The following is a 14218-nucleotide window of genomic DNA, read 5'->3' on the forward strand; positions in this document are numbered from 1 at the left end:
CAGAAAGTTTATGTACATAAACCTTTTAAAAAAAAGTATTGTTGCACCTGGTAGCTAGCTTCACTGACACAGAAATGAGAGGTCTGTTCAGTACTTAAATAGCTGAGAAACAATGGGATAGTGCAGGAAAGTTAACAATTAACAGTCTCAGCTTAAATTTTGTAACTGCAGGGAACTGGAAACACAGCTGCCTCTCTCTTCAACAAAATCAGGTCTCCTGGTTAAGAGAAGAATTTTGTTAACATCTTAATTTCTGAAAAATAAGCAGCTTAGAGTTGAATGAGTATCAAGCAGTTGTGCTTTTAACCAGCCTGCTCATATTTAACTATCTCTGCTCATTTTAAAGAGAGCAGCTGAGAGAGGGGTAATGAGGCTTTTGAAATGCCTTTTACTTTACTTTTTTAAATGAGGGGACAGAGCAATAAAGAGAGCTGAAGGCAGCTGGCTGAAGAGAAGCAGCAAGGAAGATGGGTCTGCTAAGTGTGGATTTGCTGATCACGCTTCAGATCTTGCCGGTCTTTTTCTCCAATTGCCTGTTCCTTGCACTGTATGACTCTGTGATCCTCCTGAAGCACATGGTGCTGTTCCTGAGCCGCTCCAAGTCCGGGCGCGGTGAGTGGCGGAGGATGCTGACCTCGGAGGGGCTGCGCTGCGTCTGGAACAGCTTCCTCCTGGACGCCTACAAGCAGGTGAGTGCCGGGATGGGACCGGCAGGTCGGGGTGGGTGAGCTGGGATGAGCATCCTGCCTGTCAGCGGAGCAGGGAACGGCTCTGTGCGGGGCAGGCAGATATCTCCTCCCTGACGTTAGGTTTGATGGAAGAGGTATAAGCTGAATGGAGCACTTCTAAGTCAGGGCTGAGAATTCACGAGATTCTAGAGCTGCTGACTCCCTGCTCTGCCACTGTGCAGCCGTGGCCATGTCACATAGTTTTTTGGTGTGCCTCGGTTTCCTCACCAGCAAGAATAATAGTCTTCATGTTTTTAAAGTATTTCAAGGTCTTCATGTAAGTGTGATTGTAAAATGCTCTAGATGTTCCCACAGCTGTTACTTATTTGTTTGCCGTGTGAGATCCTCAGATGTTATAAAAAGACTGCATCTTCAGATCAAGCTCTACATAGAGAGATGTCAGCTATGTAACACAGAATTATTTTACTTAGAGTAACACAGAAAAGAACTGTTGTCATTACACTGGCATTTTCTATTAGTCATATGTTAACTTTTATATTGGAGGAAGCATCCAAGTAATAGTAAAACTGGGCACGGAGTAAAACAGTGACCCTTTTTCCTTCATGAAAGCAGTGACAGAGGGACATGTCAGAGATTAAAAATGAACTTGACTAGCTGTCAGACAGTTGTCTGGTCATTTAAGTTAATAAAGCCAATAGCAGTTATGCAACATGTACTTTTTTTTCCTTTCAAGATTTCTACAAACATATACCCAGTGGTACTGCCCAGGTCTCATGAGGTAGCTGTAGTTCCCTTTTACAGATTGAAAAGGTGGAACCAAACCCATGAAATTTCTTGCACAGACCTCCCAGTTAGTAAGTAGAAGAACTGGATTCAGAGCTCTGTGGCTTTCAAAACAGTGCTTAGTCTGTTAATGTGTTAGACCATCCAATTTAACATATACCCCATGTGATATCACATAGGGGTCCTATCCAAAGTATAGCTCTATTTTATGAAATATTTCTATTTGTATTACCTTACCCCCAATTCTCTTCCACACCTCTACAATGGCCTTTGCATTTGCTCTTGCCTAAAGATGTTAAGAGCTGGTGGTGGTGGTGTTTGCTGGCTTTGTGATATGGAATACAATCTGCTTAGCCTGAAACCTAAGCCATAGGGACATTAATTTTCAGTGTAAAACAAATATAAATAACCTTAGCTTCTGCCAAATGGGTCAACCTCTTACTGCCACCCTAGGAATCATCCAGCTGGCTACTCAAATAAAATAATGCTGAAAGAAGCCCACTATTCTCCTAGACCACCTAGGCTCTGTTTCTAGGCTCTTCATAGATATTAAGTACATTTTACAGTGGCCTTGTTAAATGGGTTGGTGAACATAATTGTTCTCATTTTATAGACAAGGCAAGGCAGGACAGTTAACATATGACTTGGTCAAGGCTCCAGTGGAAGCTGATAGCACAACTCTGCAAGATTCAATTTCTAGTTCCCACATTTGCAAACTGTATGTGGCCTGGGGTCTGGAGAAGTTTAGAAACTGTAAAAAACCTTATATTGAGATTTTCAATCTCATTTTTCTTAAATTACACAAAATTATTTAAAATGAAGATATTGTATATCTTTCTGTGGTTTCCAAAGTCATACTTTGCCTTTTCTTCAGTACTGTTGGTGTCAACCATGGAAGCTACAGGGATGATGACTCTGTGCTATTTTTGGCGTTGTCAATGGAACTCATACTTTGAACTTTGGCAATTTTATTCTCTCCCTTATCACCATTAAATCACCTTGGTTGTTCAGACCAATCAGGCTTAAGGTCCCTAGAATGAACTCTGGGCCTCAATGAACTCAGCAGAAATATGCATATAAACATAACCAAATGTTATCACCTTGTCCCAAAAAGGGAAAAAAGTCCATTCATGGCACATATCCTTAAGACAAAACAAATTGACCAATAATAAACTCATGGAAAGACTATGTTTTACTTAATAGAATGATGGTCCACAAGAACAGAAGACCATTGGAAATCCTTGATTGTTACAGGTAAAGAAGTGTAGAAATCAAATCATAGAGGGAACAAACTAAGCTGAGGAGCAATATTGGAAGAAGAGCCATCACCTTCACAATAGAGGAGAATCTTCTGCTGCTTCTAGAAGGAAGGAAAAGGAAAAAGAGTTTCAGCTGAAAAGTTGTAGAGTTGAAAAGATTGAAATACACCTTGCTTTGTGACATGTTTGAAAAGCATGAGAAGCAGTGAAATATATTAAGCATTTTTTTCCTTAAATTACCTTTTTTCTAAATCCTCACTGGGACTGCCCTGTTGTGGTATTTTAATCTGTGAGGGTAAGAAATGAAAATATTATGGAATCAGGGTACTATACAACATGGCAAAATGCAGTCAATACTATAACCAGGATTGCTTATTGTGCCAATTTACTAGCTGAAACCAGGTTTAAGCAAAGTACTTAAACAGGTGCTTGAACTCATTCTATTGAGGAGTATCTATGAGATAATCACCATTTGTCAGCTAGAATAACAAAATTGCAGATGTCCGAGATTACCAAAGCTAGACTGTCTGTTAACAGGTGACTGGATCATAGGAATAACTGTGCTTGGTTTTACTGTGTTTTGTGTCACTTACACAGAACTCTTTCTGAGTACATTTCAGAACATTTTTCACAAAAGTGCTTGGTGTAAAATTTCTATTTGCAGAAATGTTTACTGGAAGCCATTCCAGAAAAACACTGTGGGTAGATACTGTATTCTAAATTAAAGCAAATTTATTACAAGAAAGGCCCTCTGCCTTGAACACAGACTGTCCTAGAATTAAGTGATTTTTTTTTTTCAAGTCTAGTGGGTACAAGATATGCTCTTGGAATGGATAGAGTATATTTGCAAACAGCTATTCTGATGTATTTTCTCTTTTTCTAGAAAACCATTTTAATATCTTACCTAAATGTCATCTTTTTTTTTGTTTTGATTTTTTCTAAGTATTATTGCACATGACTATTTGTGAAGAGTGATTACCTCATAGGCAGGATTACCTAGCAACAGTTGAAGATTTTAACATCCTCAGCAGGGAAGAAATGCAGAGTTTGTTGTTGTATTGTATGTAAAGTTTTTCAGTATTATTTTTTATTGGAACATTTTATGTGGGTGGTTTTCTCCACAATTTACAGCTATAGTGGAATCAAAATAACTGCTAATTTATTTCTTTTTACTTCCTTAGCTCTGAGTTCAGTGTCTGTCACATTCAGTGTTGATATTGTCTACACTGCACCAGCTTTGTGATATATAGACCATCCTCCTATTATTTTCCAAGAGGCAAGTGTGTCTTACATTACAAGGCAGTCTTTAGGACCAGATTAATTGTCATAACAGAGATAAATAGAGCTAATAGTTGTTATATTAACTTTATGTAATTGAATTTGACTATTATTTTTCATATGTGTGTGTGTGTATATTGACGCTTTTATGTGTTTGAATGTATAAAGATATAGATACATGTGTCTATCTGTCTCTATATGTGTACATACATATATATATATAAAATGTGTATGTATATATGTGTATAGAAATGCAAAACCACACATACCTAAGCATGACTACTCTTCAGGAGTCAGTCCTCTCTCATTTCTCTGTATGTTTTTACACATATATGTGTATGTGTATACATATGTACAGATATGAATGCAGCCACACCTACTGATGAGAGGGGGGGAAAAAAAAAAAGACTTTTGGGGAGAGTGCTAGAGCAACTTCTGCATAACTTATATAGGCCATTTCTACAAATTCCAGTGAGGCATTTGTTTTGGCCTACAGCATGTATACTGACATACCACACATCTTCAGAAATCCAGAGAAAAAGCGGGAGAAGTTTTGAAAATAAACAATAATTTCATTTTAAAAGCTTTTTTTAACCTGCAAAGTTCCATGCTTTATTTAGTACTGGGATGAATCTACTTTCTAAGATTCCAAAGGTGAGAAATTGTTCACTTAAAACGCTTTTAATATGGGTTCAAAAAACATTGTGCTCATTAGCAGTGCCCAGTGGTGAGGCCTCGTGCTGGGAGCTTTTCCAGTGCCAGCTATGAACTCTGTGTTTCAGCAAGGCAGAGCTACCATTCCTGTTCTCTGGTAAAGAGCTGTAATGTTATCCTTGAGGAAACCCTCCTGCTTCCTCACCTCAGTGTGGGGTAGTTAAGGGGAAGACCTTAGTGGCATCTCCTTGTAACAGCCAAATGCTTAGGAATGCCCTTGTGCACCTATGGGGGCAACATGCACGTGTGTATAGACACACTCGTGGGTAAATGTGCCTTACAGGTCTCAGAGGGATGTTGATATCTCAAGTGATGGATGATGATGGGTGTGTGTATGTACTTGTACAGCTTTTTACTGTCTTTAGAATGGGCCAGCAGCAAGCTCTGGCATGACAGCCCCAGCACTGGGGAACAGCTGGCACAGGATCTCAGCTTCACACTGTAGGCCCAGCTCTGGATGCAGCAGTGAGTAGACTGGTTCAGTAAACAACCAGTGGGATTTTCCCAGGATTTCAGGGAGGCACAATTAAATTACCTTTGGCTACTTTTGCCTGCCTGATAAGTACATAATCTAAAATAAACTAGTATGCAAAGCAAAACAATGTGAAAGTTAACAAGTTAGGCATATGCTGCTCAGCGTTATCACAAAGACATATGTGAAAGCAACATAACAGCATGATCCTCCACCTGCTCTTTGGCTGTCCAGTAACTCTGCACTTTCTGGGGAAATATTTTAAATGTTGGAACAAAGACATAACCTTCATACTTACTATTTGTATATATTTTGTCTGGCAAGGTATGGAAGTGTCTCTCTCTGCATTTGACAGGGATAAAGGCAGTTTGTGAAAGAAAGCCTGTTGTATAATTTCATGGTTTAGAACTAGACATTGTGTGGTATAAAAAATATTTTATTGGTTTTAAAAAGTTCAGCTTTAGCAGAATTGTTTTCATTGACATTTACAAATGAAAATAATCCTGAAAGAAATGAGAATAACAAAACCAAACCACAATTAAAACCTTTCCTGTAGTGTTTAGAACATAAATTCATCAGGAATTGGGCTTGACATTGTAATTATTATTAATATATAATCATGTTCGTTGTTGTAGTGTCTGAGGACCAACCTAGACCAGGGACCTATTGTACTAGGCAGTGTCCTAAACAAGAGGAGTAGACAGTTCGTCCCATGGAACTTTAGAGTTCAAACACTCAAGACAGACAAAGGGTAGGAAAAGAAATACGAGGACTCCTATGCTGCATGGGGTCTCATCATACCTGTTTCATTTTGTAGATCTAACTTCACTTCTTCCACACCACCTCTTTGCAGTCTTCCCTTTTCACCCTTAAGTGCAAAAAACTGACAGAAAGGACTGCTTATCATGTTGTGAAAATCTTATGAAAACCCCCTTTGGCTGTGCTAGACACAAAAAATTAGCTAACAGGCTCTGCTCAGGAAAAGGATCATACACGGTTATTGCATCCTGGCTCTACCTCTCTGACAAAACAACCACTGTGTATTCATACAGTGCTAAAGCTGAGTGAAAAAAAAAAAACTACAACAAAAAAATCCGAATTAATGTCAAATGCCCGTCAGATGCTGAGTAACAAAGGCTGGTGAAGGCCTCTGTCACCTGTAGGTAGAGCCCACAAGGGCAGCCAGTAGTCCAGAGGCCAGGGTGTAGTAGGCCACATTCCCATCTTGAAGGAAACATGAAGCTGTTAAGAAGCTTGCTCTAGGCTCCCCGATCAGAGGAACTAAAATTATCCATAAGTATGCCATGCATACTCATTTGTGGGACTGGCAGCTTCTAAATGAAAAGAGCAGCATTTGACTAGTTATTTTTATCTGGGCTATGCCCTGTTAATTTGTCTCCAACTTTCTTCCCTCAGCTCTACACACCTAATCCTAAATAAAAGACTCTGGGAGACCTTTAGTCATTTCCAGTCTCTGATCTCTGATTCAAGTCATCACGTCTCCTAAAGCAAACTGCCACCTCCCAAACACAAATGAAGAGCTCCCATGCCATTCCACTACTCCAGAAAAGGGTCTCCTGTGGTTTTTATCAACTGCACGACTCTGGGTCATGTAAAAAAGAAGGCAAAAATAATAGTTTGTCTAATTCTCCAGCCAGAGTCTGCTTATTATTTGGATAAAGCTGTATCTAGCTGAATGGGATAAAATTAAAGCAGAGAATTCAAAAAAGAGCAAAAAGCTCCTGGGATTCAGTTCATTACCAGTCACTGGACTCCAGTCCCAAACACAGCATGTCCATATTCAAATGACTGATATCACAAACTGCTAATTGTCTGGCAGCACCTATTTTCTTTAGGGGATTGACACAGTATGATGTGCCAAGCTTTTTGAAAATCCCTGATGCAGGGAATGAAGGCTGTATTCCAGTGCACAGGATCCCAGGAGGGTTAATGCCAAAGTTGATAAGTTGATAAAAACAAAATGAGAAAAAAGGAAAGTTAAATGAGGAGGTGATGTTTTGTCCATGGGGTTTTACCTAGTCCTCATGGAGAATATACAACAAAGTTACCAGTATGTGCTATATCTAGCCTGTAGTTTATGAACAAGGCTTTCTTTCCCACTCCTAAGTCTTCTCCATTTTGCAGGCTGCATGCTACAGCATCAGCAATCTTGTTCCCTTTTCAGTTTGTGTGCAGACTCAGAAAAGGCTGTCAAGCAAACACAAAATTCACACAAATGATGCAAGTCACTGCTTTGGTGGTGGCGCTTGCTCTTGCTGATGCTCAGATTTGGTTGGTCTACCTTGCATGTCCCCTGCAGGCTGCGTGGGAGGAGATGCCTCCGTGCCGCCCGGTTTCCACGCGTTCAAAAGGCTAGTGCCAAATGGCCAAATATTCACGCACAAAAGTACGTGATTATGGAAATGCTGGATTGCGTGTGTGGGGGATTCTGCTAGTTTGTTTCTCAGAATTTATATTTTGCCTGCCTTTGTGTAAGATTTCAAAAGCGGTTTGGATGAATGCATGAGGGTTTTTGTTTGTTTTCTCATTGCGTTGATTTACTTTTCCAAGAGCTATTTTTTCTTTCAATAAATAACAACAAAGAAGACAGCCAAGGCCTACAATGCAGATGATCAGCAAGGATGATATTGTCATCCTGTGTCAATCGGTTCAGAGCCTGGTGAAATAAACAGTCCCTTGGGAACGTCAGTGCTTCATCAACACCAATTAGTGGAGATGCCGCTGCTGCTTATGTTTAAGCATTAACGACTGGGCAGGGCTGCTTTTTGGAGTGCCTGACATGGAACAAGGCACCGACCTAATTACTCCTCTACAAGAGCAGAAAATGCCTCGTGAATGCCTGCTTGGCAAGGATGTCTCATTAAGGGGAAAAAAACCCAACACAAGCACTCCTAGAAACAAAAATTAAAATTATAGGTAACCTGCGGCCATGAGACTTACTTCATGGCTGTGGGAAATGAAGAGAAACTGCTATAAGGTGATGTAGGGCTTGTTTGTTTCCTAAATTTATATATTTTTTTAGTCAATAAGGAGTATGAGAGACAGAATGCAAACTTGCATTGTTGAACAGTGAAGTATGTTGCCACCTTTGGTATCAGTGTTAAATAGGACTTGAAGTGCATTCCCATGCTGGTGACTGATTTGTTATTATGTTCCTTCGGGGTTTGCAAACTTGCCTAGGAAATCAAGTGTTTAGTAGGCCTGAGTGAGGAGTTGGTGATGAGCAGTTTACAATATGTAGCATCGCTGCTTAAAGATGATCAAGAAGCAAACTGTGGCTTCTCAGTTGAAGAGTGTTGGCTAGAATGTTTTCAATCACAATAGTTTTGTCAAAATGAAACCAGAAGAGCAAGTGGAAACAGCTGCTCAGATATTTCTTGTGTCCTGAGCAGTTCTGTTCATTGCTGAGTTTTAGGTGCCTCGTTCTACCTTGCTTTTTCTTCCCCTCTGAAGAGTGCCAGCAAATATCAGAAATTCAAAGTATGCTGCTTAATTGTGATTTGTGAGATAAATTACATGTCATTACTTCTTTTCTTTGACTGGATGAGCACACACTCCTAAATACTGAGGTCCATTGTTCATCCAGGGAGTGGGTGCAGCACAAATACTTACATGTCAGGCTTTGCCCAAAAGGCACATTTTGGGCAAGCTAGCTCTGAAAAAGTATTTGCATGGTAGTGCAGGAACAGTTAAGCTGTCTAGGTAAAGAGGGATCTAGTGTTTGTGCAAATATGCATATGTTGTGTTTCTTGAGATGTGCCCTTTTTTGGTAGTCACCAATCTATCACAAAATGTTGTCTGTTGGCTTCTGGATTGAATGCATCCCTCAGGAGGATGCCCCATGATTTTGGCCTGTGTATTTATTTGTTGAAGTGTGGCCCTTTACCTTACTCACTCCTGCTTTGCCTATCTTGCTTCACAGAATGGCAGAGAGAAATGAAGTTATCAACTGCTGAACAGAAGAGTACCTGCTACCTGCTAAGGTGTAGGTGGCCTTAAATGCTGTAAGATGCTTATTGCTACCTCTTAAATGCAAGAGCCTGGGTCTCTGAGCATGTCTTTCTCCAGACAGATTCTTTCTTATCAAAAACTGGGATATAGCTCTTTCCTTTGAGTTCAATGGGCAGCACACTCACACTAAACTCAGCTGTTTCAAGCCTCTTGCTTTCAAAGACAAAGAAGCACAAGGTTCATTTTAAAAAAACCTGTTACCAGGAATCTAGCAGATAGCAGTGCTGCAGATGCAGGTTTACAAGGAAAGGGGCACAAAGGGCTGTCCTTTCATGGGACATCACTAGCATCTCTTGCCTGTGGTGCAGCTGCCACATCCCCTGCTTCCAGTGTCATAATCACCACATACTTGGCCTATAGAGATTTGTAAGTCTTGAGCCATCTTTCTGTAGCTCACTTCCTTGCTTATCTATGAGTGAGAAGATTGTGTTTCAATTTGCCCTATAGCAAATAGTCAAAATAATGTTTATATTGTGTGCCAACATGCTGTGAGACCTTCTCATATGGATGTGAAGTCTGGCCCCTTTAAGAGTTGTGTCTTACAAACTTTGCTTTGGTTAGGCTCTTGCTTCTATTGCGATTCTGAGAAAATAGTGCAGAGTCATGAATAATTGTAGATTTGTTCAAGGTAGCCAGGTTTCTCAGGGAGAAATGGAGGATTCAGTATCAACACTCTACTTGCCTTCAGATCTGTGTGCACAAGCAACTGCATGAGTTCAGTATTCAGCTGTTAACTCAGCTTCTTACTCTGACTCATCAGGATACCTTCTAATGTAATGTAGAATAGAAGTGCACCAAAAATCAGTTATTTATTCAGGTTTTACACAGTTCTCATTTAGTGTTAATTTCTGTAGACTTCAACTGCAGTGTAGCTTCGGAAAGAAATACATAAAATATAAAAGACTTCAGAATTTTGCCCTGTATGTTTCCTTCATAGCAATGCTTCTGAACAAAATCAGAGGACAGAGATAGAAAAAGTGAGGAAAATGTGAAAGGATAACTGCAGTGTTGTACTAGAGCTTGATGTTAAAGGCAGATACATAAGAATTGCTATGGTAGTGCTCATTAAAACCTCGTTGTATTATGTAGTAATGTTTTGGGGTTCTATAGTAGGTATCAGCTAAGGATCTTGGAGCCCTCTGCAGGCTCCACCTTATTCTGGCAGTCCATTCTGTGAGATGCTTATATTCTGTCTTTTTTTTCTATAGACATACTAATAGAAACAGTCATTCAAAATGACTTTCCCACAATTGCCTGTTGGGTCTGAGTCAGATCTGGAGTTGGAGCTGAGAAGAGTTCATTTTCACCTCACTCTACTTCAACCATCATATAAAGTTTCCCCTTTTCCTGCTGGGTTTTTTGTTTTTTATTTTCCCTCCTAATCATCTTGTAAAGAAACATTGCAGTAGAAGGAAATGTGTGACTCAATCACTGATTAAATGATTGCAAAATGGTTAGAGGAAATTCTAGACAGCACAATCTTAGATGCTGCACTATCAAAACAGAATGTATATTGAGTGGGTGTCTGCAGAGGTCTCTTGTGCTTGGTATTCAGTATTTTCATTCTTGGACTGCAGAATGGAAGAGAATATACAAGTATGAAATCTGCAAACCTCTCAAAAAATTGAGAGGCACTGTGTGTGTTTTGAAGATTGGGAATATAATGCAGAATGATTTTTGAGACTTGGAAAAATGGCTTAAAATGTAGGAGGCAGTTCAGTGAGGCTGAATGCAAAGCACCAAATTCAGACTGGACTGATGAAGTACCCAAATCCATGATGGGGAGCAACTAGAAAGGCAGGGAGGAGACCTAGGCTTTATAACATCTCACTAGCTAATCCCTAGTCAACAGTGTACTGTTTTTCCAAAACAGCCATGATGTCTCATAAAAACCAAGCATCTGGAGTGTATAAACAGGTGTAGCCTGTGAGCTACTTCATTGCATGAAGTAATTGTCTGATTATCTTGTGAATTAGTAGAAACACTGTTGAAGTTTTGAATGCTGCACTTCAAGGAAGATGTGAACCAAGTGGATAGAACTTATTAAAAATGAGTCATATATAGAAAAGTTGTTTCACAGAAGACAGAAGAAATTGGAGGTAGTCTGAAAGCAAACATATCTCCAAATAAATAAGGGTGGACAGGACTTTGTGTGTAGTGGACAGAACAAATTTTCTAACTTTAACAGAGTAACATAATTGTCAGGAATGCAAAAAAAAAGAGGTGGACTAGATGAACCTTTTGAAGCTATATCCCCATGCTACTGTCCACATGGCTAGTTAGGTGTACTGTTTGAATAGGCGACTATTAAAGAGAGTGGCCAGAAGAATACTGCACAAGCAAGTCACACTAACTTGCTATGTTTTCATTTGTTCTGCCATCAGGTCAAACTGGGAGGAGAAGCCCCAAACTCCAGTGTAATCCACATAGCCAAGGACAGTGATGGCAGCAGTAGCAGCTGGAAGAATGTTGGTGGCAAGTGTGGAACCAAATGCCACCTTCTGGATTTTGCCAACTCTGAGCGGCCACTGGTTGTCAACTTTGGCTCAGCTACCTGACCACCGTTCACAAGCCAGCTGTCAGCCTTCAGCAAGCTGGTGGAGGAGTTCTCTGGTGTGGCTGACTTTCTGTTGGTCTACATCGATGAAGCTCACCCATCAGATGGCTGGGCTGCCCCTGGAATCTCTCCCTCTTCATTTGAAGTTAAGAAACACAGGAACCAGGAAGAGAGGTGTGCAGCTGCTCACCAGCTCCTAGAGCGCTTTTCCTTGCCACCTCAGTGCCAAGTGGTGGCTGACTGCATGGACAACAATGCCAATGTGGCCTACGGGGTTTCATTCGAGCGAGTATGCATTGTGCAGAGACAAAAAATTGCCTACTTAGGAGGCAAAGGTCCCTTCTTCTACAACCTGCAGGAGGTCCGGCTTTGGCTGGAACAAAACTTCAGCAAAAGATGAAATCCATTCACTAGAGAAGCTATGTAAACAGATGTGTCCCTGTAAGGTGATGCAAAAGGGAAAAAAGAAAACATATGCTGGTTTGAATAAAGCCTTTCAGACGATCACAGGAGAACACATTTGATAACAGTGTCAAGTGAATGTTAACCAGGAAAATAAAATAAAAATCTAACTCCACAGAAGGTTGTTTTATGAAAAAATCCCACTCCTGCTCTCATAGAAGAGGCGAAGAGTCTTCTCTGAAAAGGTGCTGCTGTCAAGCAGGATGAGTGGTGAGATAAGACCTGTCTGCCACGAACCTCTCTCATTAAGCATCAGTCCTGGTGTGAGCCAGAGGAAGCATTTCTGCTTGTAAGGCATTTCATGGAAAGGCAGTGCTGTGCATTTCATCAGAAACGCTTCTTTACCCTCCTGTGTCCAATGCAAGGAGCCTGGGAGGGGCAGGGGGTTTGCAGTTACTTTGCGTAGAAATACAGCGGAGTGTGGCGATCGTCCTCTCTTGGTAGAGAATTTATTGTTCAGAGACTACAGGAACCACCATGCAATGTGTTGTGCAAGCAGACTAGCTGCTCAGATCAAGATGATCCATTGTGTGCTGGTATTTGTACTCTCTGTGGACACTTCTGCACAGCATATTAACTATGTAATACTACCTATATGCTTGTATCCAGTCTGCAGGCCTGTGCCTGCTGGGAAAGATATTAAAATCTATGGAGTTGGACCAAAAAGACAAAGGTGATCAAATATGCCCTTTACCATTTGAAAACTAAAATACCTGGACTATTTATAACAAAACATTGAGAACCATCTAGAGCATGCATCACGAGACAAAACTTAGCTGATGCCAACCAAACCCTCAGTTCTCAGAGCTGACAACACACATTGATCAATATTCTCTGGTTCTTGTATCTGTTTCTTTACCCACCTCCATCTCTTTCTGTCTAGCAATAGGCTTAAAGGTAATTTCTTTTTAGCTTTTTAAAAAAAATAACTTATTTCTCTCTTTTGTTTTTATTTGAGATAATGACCTTGCAGGTGTATTTGGGGGATGGGGGAATTTATGCACAACTTTACCTCATTGAAATGGAAACCTGTCCTGTCATTTACCCTGTTAAATATAGTCATGCTGATTTTTGTTGTGTTAGATACCTGAAACTAATTGATAGCTGTGTTAGTTTATCTGAAAGAAAGTTGTTTGCACCCTTAGAATTGATTAGTTGCAATTCTGCTACCAGATGAGCTGATAGTCTGTTTCACTTGCGTTCTCAAAAACCTTCTGAGAAGAGAAACAGGGACGACAAATAGTGTGAATTAATGTGAATGAGTGTAAAAGATGGCAGTATTTTCATACGATTGGGTCTGAGGAAGTAATCATTATGTTTAAATTGATACTGTCAGCTTAGAAGATACATTAAGTTTAGGTATGTCTAAAACTAAAATTCTTTAATCAAGCCTGATGAAAAGGCAGATTTACAATGAGCGAACCCATTAGAGCTAATAAATCAAAACCTATGTGGAGATGGACTATCCAAGTTTTCTTTCAACTTTGGCAGAAACATGAAACAGATAAACAGAGTAAATGGCAAAAATCAAATTAGTTCTTTTAATTTCTCATCCTGCCCATTGTCAGGAATATGATGTGTTGATCTAACACAGGAAAGAACAGAAAATACATACATAAATGTTTTCATTTTCACTATGTCCCATTAATATTGCATATTTCTCCTTGCTGTTGGTCAACTTAGCCAATGTACAAGGCATTTGGAAATAATGATGGTAACATGGGTGATTTCTCCCATACTCAGGTTCATGCTTCTCGTTCTTGTCACATTTTCCTCCACACACTGTTATATACACACACACACACTTCCACAGTTTGGTAATATGTATTGGAGAAAGGCATAAAGACTTCCTGGCGAGCCTCACTTCTCAGAAGGCATGTGTCTCTCTGTGTGTGTGTGTGTGTGTGTGTGTATGTATCTGTGCGCTTAGTTATGCATATATATGTATATAATACACTTTTATGTATTCATG

General features: G+C 40.0%; 1 protein-coding gene across 1 annotated transcript; it reads left to right on the forward strand.

The window, feature by feature from the left end:
• The first annotated feature begins 467 nt into the window (after positions 1–467).
• On the forward strand, positions 468–12229 carry DIO2 (deiodinase, iodothyronine, type II). The gene is given in 2 exon segments (XM_009069489.1): positions 468–689; positions 11612–12229. Coding segments are annotated over 2 exon segments (840 nt in total).
• The last annotated feature ends 1989 nt before the right edge of the window (positions 12230–14218 follow it).

The sequence above is a fragment of the Acanthisitta chloris genome, unplaced genomic scaffold (assembly GCF_000695815.1).
Source record: "Acanthisitta chloris isolate BGI_N310 unplaced genomic scaffold, ASM69581v1 scaffold3572, whole genome shotgun sequence".
NCBI classification, from domain to species: domain Eukaryota; kingdom Metazoa; phylum Chordata; class Aves; order Passeriformes; family Acanthisittidae; genus Acanthisitta; species Acanthisitta chloris.